The sequence below is a fragment of the Prunus persica genome, chromosome G7 (genome assembly GCF_000346465.2).
Source record: "Prunus persica cultivar Lovell chromosome G7, Prunus_persica_NCBIv2, whole genome shotgun sequence".
Taxonomy (NCBI): Eukaryota; Viridiplantae; Streptophyta; class Magnoliopsida; order Rosales; family Rosaceae; genus Prunus; species Prunus persica.
In genome coordinates, this window is record NC_034015.1 from 13989873 (window position 1) to 14007452 (window position 17580).

Genomic DNA, 17580 nt, shown 5'->3' on the forward strand with positions numbered 1-17580 from the left:
CAATACAATGAGGGTGTTACAAAATCTACTAGTGATTGTACTCAGTACTTATGTTTTAGCTACGTTGGCTCAAGAAACAACTCAGGATGGTTTCGAAGCTAGGAAGGTACGTTCCAGACGATAAATTTTCCATTGCTTTCGTCACTTGTCAGCCTTTCAATCAAGATCATATGCTTATTCCTATGTGATATGACCTAATTAACGGTTTTAATTGGTAGTATAACATAACATGTAAGATTGTCTCACAATAAAACACTTTTACAAATTACATTGTTATTGACAAAGTGACGTGGCATTGTACTGTTACTGTAACAGCCTTACATTGTGTACATGGGAGAACTCCCAGGAGCAGAAACTTCCGCCATGGCCAGACACCATAACCTGCTAGTGCAAGCAATCGGAGAGTAATGGCCAGTTTCTTCTTACCATTGGTTTTCGAAGTTTTTGTATACATTTGTAGTTTAATCTCGTCGGTAACAGTGAGCTCTGAGCAGTGTTTATTTCCAAAGGTCATCAATACATCCCAGCGAGACAAATATTATACTTGACCAATAATTTGCTTTTATATTTCAGTGAAAAAATAGCCAGAGCATCAAGAATTCATAGCTATGGAAGGACCTTCAATGGGTTCGCGGCAAGATTGTTGCCACATGAAGCAAAGGCACTAGCAGGTGCATAGAAAAAGAAAATAAATAAATTCACACACATGCCCTCGAGCGCGTGCACATACACATATATATATATACACACACGCGTACGTACTTGCCTTAGTAGAATTCTAATTACCAGAATTTTAGACACTTGCTTTTGATCTTTATGATTTTTCATTAATTTGTAGAGGAAGATAGTGTTGTATCAGTGTTTCCAAACACTATGCGCCAACTACATACAACAAGGTCATGGGATTTCCTAGATCTGCCAATAAAATTAAAGAAAGGGAACGCTCAAATACAGAGCAATATCGTAGTGGGTGTTTTGGATACAGGTTGGTAAAATCTGTCACTCTTATTGCGGGACAACAGTGAAGCAAAGAAATTGATGACCCTTTTATTTTCTGTGTATTGTAGGAATTTACTTGGATGGTCCCAGTTTCAATGATACAGGTTATGGGCCTCCCCCATCTAAATGGAAAGGCAAATGTGTCAAGGGTGACAACTTCAAAGGCTGCAACAAGTATGTCTCTCTCACACACACACACACAACATAATTTCATTGCAAGTTTGGGTTTTGTGCCTAAAATCAAATAGTACAAGCATATGTGAAATTAATCTATGAACAGTCTCGTAAATTTAATGATTGATGAGAACTTTGACTTTTTGCCCTTTCTTGTGCAGCAAGGTAATTGGTGCCAAATATTTTAATCTGGACTCCAACCATCCTTGGTCAGGCAAATTAAGTCCAGTCGACGATGAAGGCCATGGCACTCACACTGCCTCTACCATTGCTGGTATACCCGTCCAAGGAGCCAGTGTATATGGCATTGCGAAAGGGACTGCACGAGGTGGTGCGCCCCTGTCGCGTATCGCTGTGTACAAAGTGTGCTGGCCCTTTACTGGCTGCAGTGACATCGATATGCTGGCCGCGTTCGATGAAGCCATTGCTGATGGAGTGGACTTGATATCCATCTCCATAGGCGGTCCCTCGAGAAGTTTCTGGGAAGATCCTATTGCCATTGGATCATTTCATGCCATGAAAAAAGGGATTTTTGTTTCATGCTCAGCTGGGAATGATGGGCCTAGTGAAGGCACTGTCCAGAATGTAGCACCATGGGTTACCACAGTGGCTGCCAATACAATTGATAGAGAGCTAAAGACAGTAGTCAAGTTGGGTAATGGGAAGAGATTTTCTGTAAGTCTCTCTCCTCTCTCAGAATAGAGAATTATATGATTATATCATGCAGTCTCAGTTAACTGCATTGTTCGTTTATTGGTAGGGGAATGCACTCAATACCTACACATTAAAGAAACAAATGTACCCTCTTACAAGTGGAACCCTGGCATCCAACAAGAGTGAAAACAGCTATGGAAATGCAAGGTCTGTATTTCAGCAAAATTATTGTGTTCATACAAGTCCGTCGCATGTGACATTCCTCTCACAATTTGTATGTGGGACGACTTATCGTTATATATACGAGATGATCTACATACATATTGTGAGAAGGACAACACACATATGCTGGGCTTATACGAAGAAATAAATAAAAAACTTTGAATATTTGTTAGAACTTTGACAAATGCATTTGGATAATAATATCCTAATGATAAATTAATTTGGAGATGATGGCAGTGCTTGTGATAGTTCTACTTTAAACGCGGACAAGGTGAAGGGAAGGATTGTGTACTGCCTAGGGTCTAGTGGCCAGGATTTCACCATCCAAAGGTTGCGGGGTGCCGGAACTCTCATGACACAATATGAATTGGAAGATTACGCCTATTCTCCGGTGATCCCCGGTACCGGTATCCTTGTCAAGGATGGGATCAAGATTGATCAGTATATTAACTCTACCAAGTATGATCTTTGTGCAGCTTACTAAGAACTGTGTGTTTTTTTTTCCTTTTCAATTTTAAAAGATTTCTTATCATGAGGAACTGTTTTTATTGAACACTAAGCTGCTTTATGGCTTGGTATGAACTAATTACAGGAACCCTATGGCTGTCATATACAAAACAAGAACCGTCAAAACTCCAGACGCCCCCAACATTGCTTCTTTCTCAGCCAGAGGACCTCAACGGATAACCCCCAATATCCTCAAGGTACATAAGATGATGAAAATCTCTCTCTCTCTCTCTCTCTCTCTCTCTCTCTCTCTCTCTCTCTCTCTCTCTCTCTCCACAACAATTAGGTACTAAATTTTCATGTACAGCCTGATCTTTCAGCACCAGGGATAAACATATTAGCGGCGTATTCACGTCTGACATCCATATCTGGTGACCCAGAAGACAAGCGGTTCAGTTTGTTCAATATGATGTCTGGTACATCCATGGCTTGCCCTCATGTAACCGCTGCCGCCGCTTATGTCAAATCCTTCCACCCAGACTGGTCACCCGCTGCCATCAAGTCCGCTCTCATGACAACCGGTTAGTCTCCCCAAACCACACTTCATGAAAATCAAGTTCATCAAACAACGACTTAACCAATCTTTTCACTCCCTCTGATTTAGCCACGCCAATTAATACCCGAGTTGGAGGCAGCACACTAGGAACAGGGGCAGGACAAGTAGACCCAAAAAAGGCAGCGCATCCCGGGCTCATCTATGACATCACAGTGGACGACTATATCAGCTTCTTGTGCAAACAAGGCTACAACAGCACCAACATTGGCATACTTGGAGGAAAAAAGAACGTTAGCTGCTCTGACTATAAGCCTCCTCGAGGCACAGACGGCCTCAACTATCCAAGCATGCATTTACATCAACAAGCAAATGACACTCCAGTTAAAGCTGTCTTCTATAGAAGAGTAACGAACGTAGGGTATGGTAGCTCAGTGTACAAAGTAAATCTGATTATGCCAAAGTTCTTTTCTATAACAGTCACACCAAGTACCTTGAAATTCACTCGGTCGCATCAGAAGAGGTCTTTTAAGGTTGTGGTGAGTGGTGGCACACCAACTGCTGGGGTGCCTGTGTCTGCTGTACTTGAGTGGGGTGATCATAAACACAGTGTTAGGAGCCTGATCACACTGTACAAGGATCCCAGTTAGGTTTCTTTAACCAACATTTTATTTTCTTTTTCCTATTAGTTTCCATTTGTCCCCTGTAAATAAACATTTGGTTATCATGAGACAGTTTCTTGCGATTTCAGATACGTATACTGTCCATATGCATGTTAACAGTTAGTATCCATCCATCAAGTTAACCTACGCTTGGCATTGGCAGGGAATTGCTACGGCAACCAACTATACGGTCACAGAGAAGAACGTAATTTTGCCAAAGAATTTAAGAAATAATTTCCTGTGTGAGATTAGACAGAATTGCATAAGGCACGAAGGAACTGGATTAATTAACCAGCATCTCAAACTCAGTTCTATTGATTTCCTGCAAGACGTAATTGCAACTCACGTCACAAACTTATAAAACAACTGTCAAAATTAAATTTCGGGTTCTTACCTTCACTCCTCTGCTGAGTGCTGCTGCCCCTAGGCGTAGCAGAAAATGCAAGACAGGTTTGTTAAAACACCATTCATTTCCTCATTATGATTCCCAGTGATCAGGCATTCTTGAAAATTATGCATTCTCAAACTAACACTACCATTTGCTTCTCAATAATTTGATAATGAAAAGCTACCCATACATATTGACAGGCAGTACAAAATTTCCAGTTTCCGTCCACACCTTGAAACAACATATAAAGTCAAAGTAAAGGCCTTAAAGATGTACCTAAATTATAGGCACACATCTTTTCTGTCAATGACTCAATAACCTTCTATAATTAAGGTTAGGTGATCTGCTCTTGACTCAATCTCCAAGAAGTCCTTAAAATAAAAGGACTTGCATGAAAACCAGGAGAGAATCTCTTAACCTGCACTTGGGTTTTAAAGCTCAACAGTGCGCCCGACACTGCCGGCCTTGAAGATTCTTTAGCTTTGTGAGTTTCTTCCTCCTCTTTCTCGCCTCAGCTGCAGCAATTGCATCCGCCAGTTTCCTATTAGGGTAGATGATTGGTTCACTATTCTTCTCTGGCAAGGCAGAGAACATATGAAAAGATTTTTCAGCTGTTGCGGTGTAATCTGACTCAAACCCATTCTCATGCTTGATACTAGATGCAACTCTTTCATGGTTTGCTGACGCAGGAGTAAGGAATATCTCCTTAGGACCATTTTCCTTAGGATAAGGTCCTGTATGCTGATCGGCTCCATCCAGAGGAAACTGAGCTGGCGTTTCATTAAGATCATTTGAAAGTCTGGCTTCCATCGAGCCAGAAGCTTCTGCTTTTAATCTAATAGGGAAAGAGCAATGGTGGTTGTCTAACTGTGCAACAGTTCTTGAAGATGAACTAGCACTGTACTGGTTATTAAAAGAAGTTTCTTCTTGTTTATTGTTCAGGCACAAGGAGGACTGGGGTTGGAGTCCATTCCCATTATCAAAATGAGGGATGAACCAAGGGCACGGAAATACATATAAAGGAGTTCTTGTTCCATTATTGGTCAAGGGGTTTTCTTGTTCATGAGAAGAATCAGCTGTACCATTAGCTGGCAAAGGGATATTTGATGGAATGGCCATCGGATTTTGTGATACATGTTGCAACTGAACGGAATTTGAAGACTGAATGATAGAAGGCCAAAAAACCGGTGTAAATGGTGGACGGTTAAACAAGAATAATGGGGAATTACTAGGTGAAGAAGGAGGTATCTGCATCTGCACATAGGCTGACATATTTTCACTTGGTGTTTCCTCCACCTCTGCCTTTATCACCTTAGCCATCTGCAAAATGAGAGAGCATGTCAAGCATTAGAGATTTTATTAAGGTTAAACATCTCTTCAATGTCAGGCATATCTTACCTGAACTTTCAAGTGCTTATTTGTTTTCTCCAAAGACTGATACTCCTTTAAGGCCAACTCCTTTTTCTTCTCATTTAAAAAGCCACCAAAAATGTGAATAAAGTTAGCATTGTCATGATGAGAGAGAGAGAGAGAGAGAGAAGAGTTGAAAGAAAAGCAAGTTTATAAGAAATAATTGGGGACTAATGCCTACCTTTTTTAAATTTTCATTCTCCAATGCCAGATCAGCAGCTTTTCTGGTTAACTCCTCACACAGAGCCTGTAGAACAAGGAAAGATGCATAATTTGCTAAAGTCTAAATGTCCGATGGCCAAGAATGCAATCTGCACTGGACACATACCATGCAATTTGAGAATAACAAACACAACTCATGAAGATCTATTGTTTTAAAAAAGGAAAAGATAAAAAGTGACAAAAAACAATGCACTTTGTGACTCATTTAATTTACTACCTCAGTGACACATGGTGCATGTCATATTATGGTTAGGATAGTCATTACATGAACAGCAACTATCCAATATGTTATTTTACAAAAGCACATATACACACATTCATATCATTTAGTTATTCCTGAGACTGCAAAATGCAAGGAGGCCCTCAATTGTGATAAATGATTAGTATAGGACGGGAGAATAACCACCACATTTCTCCAGGATCCCAAAGCAGAAATTTTTTTATGAACCCAAAGCAGAAATTTACTCAATACCCTAAAGCCCAAAAAAAAAAAAAAAAGACAAAAAATAATCTCTGGATCCTAGGACAGGAGTATAACTGGTATAACCTAATTACCGAACAGAAGCTTGTATTATAGGGAATTGAACCCATACTCCTGTTGCCTAAGTGTCAAAATGCTTTCACAATTTTCCAAGCCATAAAATAGCAATAACTATCTAGCAGAACATTGTTCTCGGTGTTGACCATTTGATAAAATGAAGACACAATGACGTCAACAGACTTGAATTAAATACAAGGAACAAATGCAACCTTTACCATATTGAGGAATATATGAAGAAAATATTGATAGTCATAAAATTTCCTCCCCATCCCTCTTAAACACTCCCAGAAAAAGGAAAAAAAAAATTGATATGCAATAAGTAGAGTAACATCAGCTTACCTGCCTCCGACGAATTGTCTGTCTGGCTGACTCTCTGTTGGCCAATATTCTGCGTATTCTCCGCTCTTCCTTCTCCTCCTGAACAAGGTAAACATTAATTAAAACTAGAAAAGAAAAAGTAGTCACAGAACATCACTTTAGCGGGAAGAAGTTTAAAGGCTCAGTACCTCAGTTAAATTCCGCCTTGACTTGCTGCAACTGAATGATGGGTAACTTGTAGTGCAAATTGGACTTAACTTTGTTACTTCAGCATCATGCTCAGCCTTCACAATCTCATTGCTCAGAACCTGCTCAGTCTTCAGCAGTTCCGTTACTACATTGGTGCAAACCGTTTCACATTGCCGCAGACCTGTTACTGCTTGGTCCTGCTATATCAAAAATAAAATTAAAATAAAATAAATCATGAAGTCCTGCAGAAAATAGTGTGATTTGGTGACAGAGCCCATTTTATTTGGGAGATTGGATAGCATAAGTTTTTAGTACATTTGTCGATAAACTTATTTTGGACTGGAGTATTGACATCACCGTTTAACAGACTAACACACCCTCCGCTGTTGTAAATTTGGCGTACTTCACATAATTTTACTCAAATATCATTGGACTGGCTAACCTTATTTGGACAAATCCTAATGGTGATGTAATTTGCATACTTGAAAAAGGATTCTAGCCGAACCAGCCATGGACTCGGCCCCATTACCATGTACGTCGTTTGTCTCCTATCCTGACGTTAATATCATTAAATTCTGGTCATATATGCATTCAAATGGTTACATTTATATCAATGTTTAAAATTTCTTGTCTCGTTGCTTGGATTGGGTGGAGTCACAAACATTGTCATGGGGATTCAAGCTTAAATAGCCATAAGTTTAAAGAAAAACATAATAAACTCATCTAATAACACAAAATTCTTTGTATTGATTCATAAATCATTAGAAATCTCGTTGGAATCTTATAAACTACAATATTCATAATTTGACATTTTTAAAAAGTCACCAATAAACAACTCATTACATACAATAAGCCAAAAAGAAAATAAGTATAAATAAACTGCATAGCCAAGCCAAGGTGTTTACTCAAAAGAAAATTGATAAATGTTCACTTGTTTGGTTTTGCACATGGACTAGAAGGGTCAAAACTAAGGATATAATATATAAAAATCAAAATACATATATGAATTATGACCAAATTTGAAAGTTGAGAAGGGTCAAATGACACTCCTGAGAAGGGTGAGCTTACTTTGAAAACATTTTACGTTTTTTGAACTTAGAATCAATGCTTAAAACTAAATGGTGACAATGTTATTACCCAATTCCAAAGTTGTTTACTTTATTTTCTCCGAAACAACCCCAAATGGGTAAGGAGCCATTCCTCCGCCAATAAGTCCATTGTTTGTTTCATAAAGCATTCACTCAGCCGAATCTTTGAATTTATCCCATTCAAGTAAAATTACTCATTTTGGCCAATCCCACCATTTTATTTCTTCCGCTACTCTTTTCTTTCATTATCCAACAAATAAAAAGTCTCTTTTTAAAATGGATACATAAAATATCTCGATAATCATATAAATATCATGACAATAACAGTGCTAAAATTAAAAAAACCATTCACAGAAACAAACCTGAGAAAGATCCGGACAGGTGGGAACAGGGTCAACCGGGTTCAAACCCAAATGACCCGGAGGAGACTCGCTCTTGACTCGCTTCTTGGCCCGCTTCCCTTTCAGCCCCCAATTCCCCGCGGATTCAGCGCCGCTACTCTCCCGCATCGCCAAATGCGCCAAATCCGCGAGCGCCTCCGCCGCCTCGAGCTCCTCCTTCACCATCCGATCCGCCGCGCCGCCAAACCTATCCACCGAAACGCCCGTCGCAGAGCCAGACGAAGACGACGACGACGAAGCCGCCGCCGTGGAGCCAGTCGAGCTCGAAAACGACCGTCGTTCGGAAGAAACCATGGCTCCTGCCGCTCAGGAAACAAACACAGAGCAAGTGTTTGTGTATTTGAGCGTGAGAAAGTTGTGTGTACTTGGTTTATTTCTTCAGCACGCGGTAAGCTAGTCAAGCGCGACAGAAAGACAGAGAGAGAGAGAGAGAGAGAGAGAGAGAGAGAGAGAGGGTTACTGGTTCGAAAGCAAAGAGCACAGGGTTGTGAGAGAGTGCCACTTGTCAAGCCACCTCAGGCCACGACGTCTTCGCTAAATCGACCTCCATATATCTCCGCACGCCACGTTTTCACTCCGTAGCCGATTGTGCTCGTGTGGCCTCGCACGTGGGAGGAGTGGGGGGTGCCGCACAAGTGGCTTTGGGGACGCTCTCCACGTGGATTTCTTTGTTGTCTTGCGCTTTCTCGATGCGGTTAATTTTGGTGGCGAGGTGGATACGTGGAGGTCGATGGAGCCAGAAGGTGAGTTTTTTTAACCGCGCGATGAAGACAGAGATTTTACTGCTTGAGTAGACAGCTGAACTGAAGTGGTAAGGTACGGTTACAGCTGTGACCGGTGGGTCCCACTGGTTGCTGTTGTGTTGTGCTTAGCTGACAACCTTTTTCAAGTCTAGGGTTAATTTGGTGAAAAGTACTGTCGGGCTTTGGGCTAACATTAAGTTTCCTCAAGTATTGGGGATATTTCGGTACTCATTGGCCCAACCCCAACCCAATTGCAGTGTCCAAAGGAAATTTCTTCATTTTTTTTCTCTGTTTTTCCAATTAATCTATGTTCCTTTCTATCTTTTGATTAGAGCGGATGTGATCGTCATTCTGCATCCGAATTCGAATACTCCTCTCCGTGCTTTAGATTAGAATAAAAGTAGAACATCGTTTATATAAAATATATTTTATATATATACAAATGTAGATTGGATTAAATTAAGGTGATCTCCACTCCGCCTTTTTTTTCTTGTGCAGTAACTTAAATGTGGATTAATGTGCATACATTGGCTACATTTTCAAATGTAGTTTTTCATTGGCTCTGACAAGATCACGGGTTGCATATATAAACGTGAAATATTGCTTCTTCATTTTTTTAAACCTGAATTTTACTTCAGCAGATGATCCTGTGTATGCTTTATAACTTCTGTTACTGAACGAAATCCATATTTCCCAAGACCATTTATACATACCATGAGTTAGCAGCAGCACTAAATTTTTAAACAAAAAAACACTTGGCTTAGTTCTAAAAAGAAGAGCATTTGTGAATCTGATAGTAAGTTGAAGCAGTGGGCTTCTACTAGGGAAAATTTTCAAACTTCACCCGGCTCACCTAGATTCCACTTTCACTATAGTGGACCAAACACAACCAGTAGGCAGTAAGAAGATAATGCAATAACCATTCTAAAAAGTTGAGTTGACAGGAAGCTGATGAGATATGTAATTATTTACATTCTCTAAAATATCCATTAGGCAAGGTGCACAAAACTGATTATGATGATCATGATCATGATAAGCGCAGTTTAATCACCAGAGGTCTTATCGCCATTATTGACGTCTGAGGTGGAATTCGACGTTGGTGATGGGAGACCAGGGAACCTCCTGTAGTAGGATGGTGTGGGGGGAGACCTTGGAGAGTTAACAAACTCCAGGGCCTGCATTCTCAGCTCTACTGGGTAATCAGCAACACAACCAATTCTCGGGCCAGCTCCTGTTGACCACTTGAGCGATAGCTGGTGCCCCAGTTGGTATGATTTCGCTGATGAGTTCCTGGAGTTGATCCTCTGCAATATCTTATTCTTAGGCACCTCAGCTCTTGGACTATGCAGACCACCAGATAAAGTCCTTTTGTAATCAGGTTTCGCTTCTGTTTGGCAAAGTTCAGTGGATTCTGGGGACTGGGATTTCTCTGTCTCCAATTCTTCTGGAACCTCAGGTTTAGGAGCTTCAATGTTGGTTGGCAGTTTAAATGTAGTCCCACCATTATACTTCCCTTCATCATAGCCATCAGATTCGTCACTTGGCTTGCGTATCTGGAGAACAAAATAGTTGAGACATACCATTAGCAAAAGGCAGATTAATGCATCAAATACGTTTTAAATGTAGTCCCGTCATTATACTTGCTCATCAAGGTTTTGACCAATCCAGGGTTCAACTGAGGTATATTGATTTTGTTTTCTAGGTTGCTATTTTATCATAAAAACTCTACAGAATCACATATATGCACGAGTACCTGAACTTTATCAAGGTTCACTCCGTTTTCCTTGAAAAAGGATAATAAGGTATCAAGCCTGTCATCTGTTGGCCGGTAATGACCGCTATATGCAGAGATGGACTGAAAAGTGAAAGCATAAGGATCAGATACTATAAATCAACATACTGTATCAGAACTTTGCCTTACAAAATCTTGCTTGTGGTTGAGGTTGTGGATGTTAATTCTTTTATGTTTGATTAGAGATTGAACATGGCCACTGTAAAAGTTTACCTTCAAAACTCCATGCTCTACCTCAAGCCTTCCAGCAGCTATTGTTGCTCCTCCAGCCAAGAAGCTAGAATGATGGAAAACACCTTTCTTTTTCTGGAAACAATAAACAATGTATTAGTCGTTTCGGATAACAACAGCGAATTCAAATACGGGAATTTTGTCAAACAAAAAAGAAAGGTCTTATGTTGTTCAACTCTTACCTCACCAGCATACAGTTTCTTAGAGGTGCTCATAACAAATATCCACTTAGCTCCTGGCGATCCTTCCTTTGTATCAAGAAGCTCTCGAGTTTGTGAGTGAACAATTAGCCCTTCAGCAACATCATATTCATAATGCACCCTCTCTTGCTAAATTCATCAACGGCGGCAGAAAAGGGGTTAAAATAAAGAACATCAAGTTTCATAAAATCATGTATCAAAATTTACTTGATAACTATATTGAATTGATTCATAGAAGCACGTACAGGTCCAAGATATTTGATGCATTGTTGCCGAAGCTTTGATCTGCTACATTCTTTGAGATCAAGCTCTTTTCCATCTCCTACATCCAACCTGCAAAGAAAAAAGTTAGAAACAAAAACCAAAAATCAAACATTAATCGAGGAAAAAGATGGAGAATACAAGTGAGCATGAGATTGAGAGGGAACATGAGAGTGGGGAGGAGTAACAAAAGTAAAAACAAAAACTAAAAACTGAAATCTATTTGAAATTGTTTTCACTTTTGTTACTCCTCCCTCCCATCATCCCCTCTCATCCTCTCTCTCAATCTAATCCGCCCTCACATTCTCACTTTCATTTTCCTCTGTACTCTAGCACAAAAAATGAAAACTAAAAACTAAAATTGAAATGGTTATCAAATGGGCCCTAAGCGAGTAATCAAATGCTTCAACCTTTTTATTTTTATTTTTTTTCTTTTTAATCCCTTTTATTTTAGCCAATTAGCATCTAGTGAGGAAAAAATATGGTAATTTTACTTACCAGTAAAAAAATGGCTGACCAGCATCCGCTTTACTCCACTCTTCATAATAGACATGCAAGCTATGCCCATACCTATGCCTTGGATCAATCTACACACCCACCCAAAGTGCAATTCAGTAAATACAAAGACAACCAAATGATAAACAAGAATTAAATATATACAAAAAAAAAAAATCAAAAAAATTAAATTTTATTTATGAAAAATAATTACAGCTTCAATCCAATGCTGAAAAGCCAATTTCTGTGCTTTGGCGTCTTTGGAGAGTCCCTTGCCCACCTGCCCAAAAGTCCAAAATTTCACACAACACTATTACACACTCTCTCTCTCTCATTTCATAACCAAAATTCAACACAGAGAAATTACCCACAATTTCTTTTTCTTTTCTGATCCAAACCCAGAAATTAAAATTTAATTTCTCCAAAAAAAAATTGGTACCTTGGAAGCATTCTTGCCGACGCGGTTCCACTTTGAAGTCACAGATTCAGTCGTATTGTTATCAAAGAATGAAATCGTGGTGCGATTCAATCTCCAAGAGTCTATCGCTTGCCACCTTCAATTCATAAATACCCCTCATTTTTCAGTTAATTTCCAAAAAAATAAAAAAATTAATAATATTTGAGTGTGTGGTGCTTGTCCTTGAGAACGCTGAACAGTTGGAAAGAAAATAAATAAATAAAAGCGAAAGCACAGAGATTTGGTATACTCTCACCAGTACTCTTCCGCCACGACGGCTGTGTCAGCTAACCTACGCCGGGTGCGGTAACTCCGGTACACCTTCTGAACCTTCACAGCGGCCGTCGACACGGACCACCCGCCCATCGGCGCGTCCGTCTCACTCGCCATCATCCCGCCTTTAGTCAACGGAACCACTTCGTTGCATGAGGCGTCGCATTTGGGGTCAACGGCGGGCATTTCGGAGCCCCGGAAGTTGCGAGAACCTCGGTCGCTGAGAGAGAAAGAAGAGAATGGAGGCTTATCGAATGTCGGGAGCGACTGAGTCTGAGTTTCCACCTCCATTTTGATCAAAGAGACAGAGTTGGGAAAATATTTATTGATTTGTGGATGGGGTTTGTTTTACCGGGAAACCTACCTGTCAACTTTTTAATTCATTTCTGGATTTTCTGGGAAGGAGATTATTTGCGTGCTACTCGCCTCGAGTACAGATTGGGCAGCGTACTCGCTTCCGTGACTGGGCTGAGCTGCTGCTGCTGAGAGTGAGAGCAAACAGAGGACGCTTCCCATGAATTTATAGGGGAATGAAAATGATGGGAGAAGCAGAGAATGAGTATTTCGGAGTGAATCACGTGCTTCGCATTCTGCTTCTGCATTTCCATTTTTCTTTTTTCTTTTTTTCTATTTTCCACTGCAAAAGATATTTTGACATGTGGAATTGTGCTACACCATGTAAAGAAAGATGGCACTGGACTGACTGGACCCCCAAAACAATTAAAAACAATCTTATTTGTAATTCAATTCTTTCTTTCTGCGAAATTGCTTCCTTTTTTTATTTTTTTAGATTTCATTTGCAGTTTTTTTTTTTTTTTTGTCAACTGGCAATTCATTAAATTAATTTGTAGCATTGGTGCAGTTGATGTGTCCACATTAGAGATTTTGTTTTCTTCAAATTCTAAATTTGGTTGTACGTATAGCCTTTTGGGTTCGTACATGGGATACCAAAAATGTATTCAAGACTTCAAATGTGTACTAAGAATGTTGGACCAATTAAAAAAGTCAAAATATTAGACTTGTATTGTGAAATTGATTGACTATGAGACTAGTTGTCCAACCTATTAAGGAGAGTTGCATACCATTTTCTCTTAGGAAAATTCTTTAGAGATGTCGAAATATGCTCTTTTGCCAGTACCTACCGTGTAACTCACCGCGTATTTGACTAAATGAGACTTTGTCCATCATGAATCTAGGTGAATTAATAATATTTAAATTATAAAGGCATTTGATTGTCTATTTTTGAACTTTTAGCTTTTCAAATATTCCTCATTTTCTAAAAACTTTATAGCTCCTTCCGACTTTCTACAATTAACTAGGGTAACTTACTCGTGCTCTACTTTCTTTCTGATACTTAATACTCACTTTCACACCGAAGCTTTTTAAATATCTCGAGCTGGTACGAAATGCATACCTAAATGCTCCAATTTATGGATGGAAAATTCATCCATCCAACCAATAATATTTATTATACTTGACAATCAGTGCACACCAAGGTCTCTCGTTTTTACTGTTGTAGATCATCCACACTCCAAAAGGAGTCAATCACTTTTTCTTTGCACTTAAATTAAATGGAGACAAAAAAAAACATTCAAAACAACTCAAATAGCAAGTCAAACTTCAAGTGGGTGGGGGTATTTTAGGAATTTGAAAAAAATATAAAATAGGAAGAAAAAAAAAAGCTTGATTATGTACTTTGTTTAACTGGATTTTTTTTGAGACAAAAGGTGATAAAATTTTATTAAATCAATATGAATAAGGAGTACAAAGAACACATATTGTAAATGAAGTCATCCAAATAACAATATGGTAGACATGGGTAAAATTTCTCTAGTGACCTGAGTCAGCCGAAAAGTTGAAATGATTTGGAGAAAATCACTATTGAAAATAATTTTTCTATAACTCCTTTCAACCTCAATAATTTCCTCAAATCTAGTCCAATGACATCAAGAACTAAAACTAGTAGCTAACCGGCATGACTCTCCTACAGAAACTAAGAACACTCAACAAACTCAACTAAGTTTCTGGAATCATAAGGAAAAACAAACACAGAAAACTCATAGAGTTTATGGAATTTATTGAACATACTAAATTAAATTTAAAAACTTAAAATAACACTAGAAAAAGAAAAACAAACGGCCTAATCTTCCTTTGGAATATGACAAGATGACGTTATCTAGTTACTCCAGGACCTCAACGCACTAGTGAGCAGTGGATATACCAAGACCACATCGCAACACCTCAAAGAAGAGCCTTGCAAGAGTAGGCACAACCAAAATCAACCCGAATTTAAGACAATAAATCTGCCAAAAAAAAGATTACATCGATAAAAGTTCACCTAAAGCTGAAAATTACCGAAAATCCGACGAAACCCCCGGATCAGAAGCTTTCTCCCTCTCTTAACAACTAAAGTTTGTCTCTATAGCGTTTATATAAACTTTTTAACCACGAAAAATAGATATAATATAATTTTATTACATTGGGAAAAGGAAAAAAAAAACTATGATATGGACCGTGAAAAATCTTAGGAAAAAAATTAGTATTTGTTTGAGTGATTGCAGACAAAGAAAAATGCGTTGGATGGGGAAATGTAAAATTTTAAAAAGATATTAAAGATGCTTGCGAACTGTGACATGACACACAAATTGGCCAAATAAAATGACACTTGCACATACGATGTTGCGAGAATTTGAATATTGGATTAGGTAGAAAGAATTACATGGCATCTTTCATTAATTTCCATTTGTGGATTTTTTTTTTAATTTTTTAATTTTGTCTTTTCTAGAATCTGTTGTGTAGTGAGTAGTGACTTGGTAGTAGTAAACCATCTGCAGCATACTAGAGCTTTATAAGTTACGCGCCTCACGTTGCGACGGGGGGAAGACCCATCTGGGCCCACTATCGTCGGAGCCCACATCCATCTGTGCGTTTGTCGCACGCGCGTATATGGCAAGGCCACCTCAACGCTATCACACTGTCGTCGTCTTTATTTTATTAAAAGAGTTTTGACGACGATTTTTAATTAAAAACGGCAGACAAAGTCGTCGAACGACTCAAAATCCAACACTCCCTGCCCATGGTCTTCGGGGGTGTGCTTCTGGGTCTCTTCCTCTTCGTCTTCGTCTTCGTCCTCATATCGATTTTCACCAAAGACTTTCACTTTTGGTCAAATTTGACCGCAAATTTAAGAAGACATTAGGAAAAAGCTAAAATCTTAAGATCACGCACATGAAGTTAACCACGGAAAACTTGGCATGCATGATGGCTCACGGTGGTTCTTTGGAATTGTGGTAAAGAAAAACATAGGTGATATATAGGCAATGGCTGCACTCAAGGCGAGTGAAGACTATTGTCCGTGCTCACCCTTTTCATTTTGATGCTCTATTGAGTAAGGTACGAAATTATTTGATAAAAATCCTTCACAAGTGGCACATTGGGACAAAGTGTCGTGACATATGAATATGATGGATTAAGAAAATTACACAGGGGAGAGGCTTCCCCTTAGTGCCAAAAATTGATACATGTGTGTCTCAAAATGAGCCACTTAAATGGACCAAATATGGGCTCACATTACATGTGTGGTTTCTCCCCAAAAGTTGAAAAAGGTATTTTCTATAATGTATAAATTCCAGGTGCTTCTTCTCATGTGGATCTAGATGTCACGCCACTTCTACAGTGCGCCAAGTCCACCAAGGCCTTTTTGTTTTCAGATATTTGTCATTTACCAATGATCAAGGTACCCCTATCTTAAGCTAAAGTGTGATCAGAAGTTTTGGCCACCCCCAACCAGAAATGGGGTTTGTTTTTTGTTTGAGTTTGTCTATTATTATCTGGAACAATGACCTAATTCATAATTTACTTGCGATTTACCAGTATCCATCTTAGTTAAGCTACCGTTGATTTCCAAACCAAAGAATTTAAGCTAATTGTATTGGCTAATTTTGATTATTTTTTAATTTAAAGAACTTGTAACTGTTGCTTGATTGTAGTAGAGACAATGCTTAAGCCCGCATCTATCACAGTCATGTAATTTGTGTTTAATATGCGGCCAACATCTTTTGACCACGAGTTGTTTATGATTAATAGTAGTGTATATTAGAAGTTCCTGGATTTTCAATACTTCTTCATTTTAACCTGTATTAATTTTATGTAACTTGCTCAAAACACCTAAATCTTATCTGCGCATAGCCATTGACCTAATATTAATATGCAATATGGTGATTGGTCAATGTGGTGTGCTGCTTTTGTTATAACTTTTAACGTCCGCTGTCTGTTCTTGCATTGCGCCCCCACATAATCAATTGATATATCTCTGAAAATAACTAGACATTCCTTTAAACAAATATATAAATACATGTTTTTTTGGTACTATTTTTGAAAGTTTATTCCCCCACATTATTAATGGGCCATTCTTGTACGGGATCTGGATAATAATAAAGCAAAAGGCTGAAGTGGAAAGCACAATGGGTCTCCATTCAATCAAATTATTGTCATACATAATCCGTTAACCCAATCATGGTGTTTAAAATTTAAGATTTTTTTTTTTTAATCACACTGGGCTTATTTCTGAGTATAATTTTTGTCTTTCGACTCATTTTTGAGTTATTTTAGTCCTTCAATTCTTGCATATGTTCCAAATTAAAACTCGAGTATAATGTGGATTCATCGTCCTCGTTTGATTTAATGATTTGCAATGCATGTAGACGACAGCACTTATTCTATAGCACAATAATTATTGGTCCAAAATGTTGTTGTGCCCTAATTAATCATATGATGTCAAAATTGTACGACCCACAAACCTGTCGTGCCCACTTAACACTAAACTTTCCATTGCTGCAAATAAAAAGTGTTGGTAGGTAG

The 17580-nt window shown here is 38.8% G+C and overlaps 3 protein-coding genes across 5 annotated transcripts; 1 reads left to right on the forward strand and 2 right to left on the reverse strand.

Annotated features, from left to right (window-relative positions):
- On the forward strand, positions 8–4133 carry LOC18770723 (subtilisin-like protease SBT4.15). The gene is made up of 11 exons (XM_007203607.2): positions 8–106; positions 316–404; positions 574–671; positions 839–985; positions 1068–1173; positions 1335–1848; positions 1934–2034; positions 2287–2508; positions 2642–2753; positions 2864–3077; positions 3161–4133. Exons 1-11 carry the CDS (start codon positions 8–10, stop codon positions 3697–3699), a joined length of 2241 nt encoding a protein of 746 aa, XP_007203669.1. The 3' UTR covers positions 3700–4133.
- Positions 4253–8794, reverse strand: LOC18770701. Of its 2 annotated transcripts, none has more exons than XM_007203556.2 (6): positions 8230–8794; positions 6779–6979; positions 6612–6689; positions 5691–5756; positions 5498–5563; positions 4253–5419 (listed from the first exon to the last, which is right to left on the reverse strand). In XM_007203556.2, the coding sequence occupies exons 1-6, from the start codon at positions 8560–8562 to the stop codon at positions 4538–4540; spliced, it is 1626 nt and encodes a 541-aa protein (XP_007203618.1). In that variant the 5' UTR covers positions 8563–8794; the 3' UTR covers positions 4253–4537. The 2 variants fall into 2 exon arrangements, with proteins under 2 accessions (XP_007203618.1, XP_020424725.1); XM_020569136.1 differs by having other exon boundaries at positions 6779–6976; positions 8230–8793.
- On the reverse strand, positions 9719–13281 carry LOC18770650 (IQ domain-containing protein IQM3). Of its 2 annotated transcripts, XM_020568839.1 has the most exons (10): positions 13085–13216; positions 12704–12940; positions 12430–12544; positions 12205–12270; positions 11994–12082; positions 11480–11567; positions 11217–11363; positions 11017–11109; positions 10765–10866; positions 9719–10564 (listed from the first exon to the last, which is right to left on the reverse strand). In XM_020568839.1, exons 2-10 carry the CDS (start codon positions 12904–12906, stop codon positions 10055–10057), a joined length of 1413 nt encoding a protein of 470 aa, XP_020424428.1. In that variant the 5' UTR covers positions 12907–12940; positions 13085–13216; the 3' UTR covers positions 9719–10054. The 2 variants fall into 2 exon arrangements, with proteins under 2 accessions (XP_020424428.1, XP_007201946.1); XM_007201884.2 differs by having other exon boundaries at positions 12704–13281.

Excerpts from the sequence above, each read along its gene's own strand:
- LOC18770701 (XM_007203556.2), bottom strand. The coding sequence starts at position 8,562 with ATGGTTTCTTCCGAACGACGGTCGTTTTCGAGCTCGACTGGCTCCACG. Across the intron at positions 6,690-6,778 it reads CAAGGCGGAATTTAACTGAG|GAGGAGAAGGAAGAGCGGAG; the intron begins GTACTGAGCCTT and ends TACCTTGTTCAG. Across the intron at positions 5,564-5,690 it reads AGAATGAAAATTTAAAAAAG|AAAAAGGAGTTGGCCTTAAA; the intron begins GTAGGCATTAGT and ends TTAAATGAGAAG.
- LOC18770650 (XM_007201884.2), bottom strand. The coding sequence starts at position 13,011 with ATGGAGGTGGAAACTCAGACTCAGTCGCTCCCGACATTCGATAAGCCT. Across the intron at positions 12,271-12,429 it reads TCGGCAAGAATGCTTCCAAG|GTGGGCAAGGGACTCTCCAA; the intron begins GTACCAATTTTT and ends ACTTTTGGGCAG. Across the intron at positions 12,083-12,204 it reads TTCAGCATTGGATTGAAGCT|ATTGATCCAAGGCATAGGTA; the intron begins GTAATTATTTTT and ends GTGGGTGTGTAG.
- LOC18770723 (XM_007203607.2), top strand. The coding sequence starts at position 8 with ATGAGGGTGTTACAAAATCTACTAGTGATTGTACTCAGTACTTATGTT. Across the intron at positions 405-573 it reads CTAGTGCAAGCAATCGGAGA|TGAAAAAATAGCCAGAGCAT; the intron begins GTAATGGCCAGT and ends TTTATATTTCAG. Across the intron at positions 1,849-1,933 it reads GTAATGGGAAGAGATTTTCT|GGGAATGCACTCAATACCTA; the intron begins GTAAGTCTCTCT and ends GTTTATTGGTAG.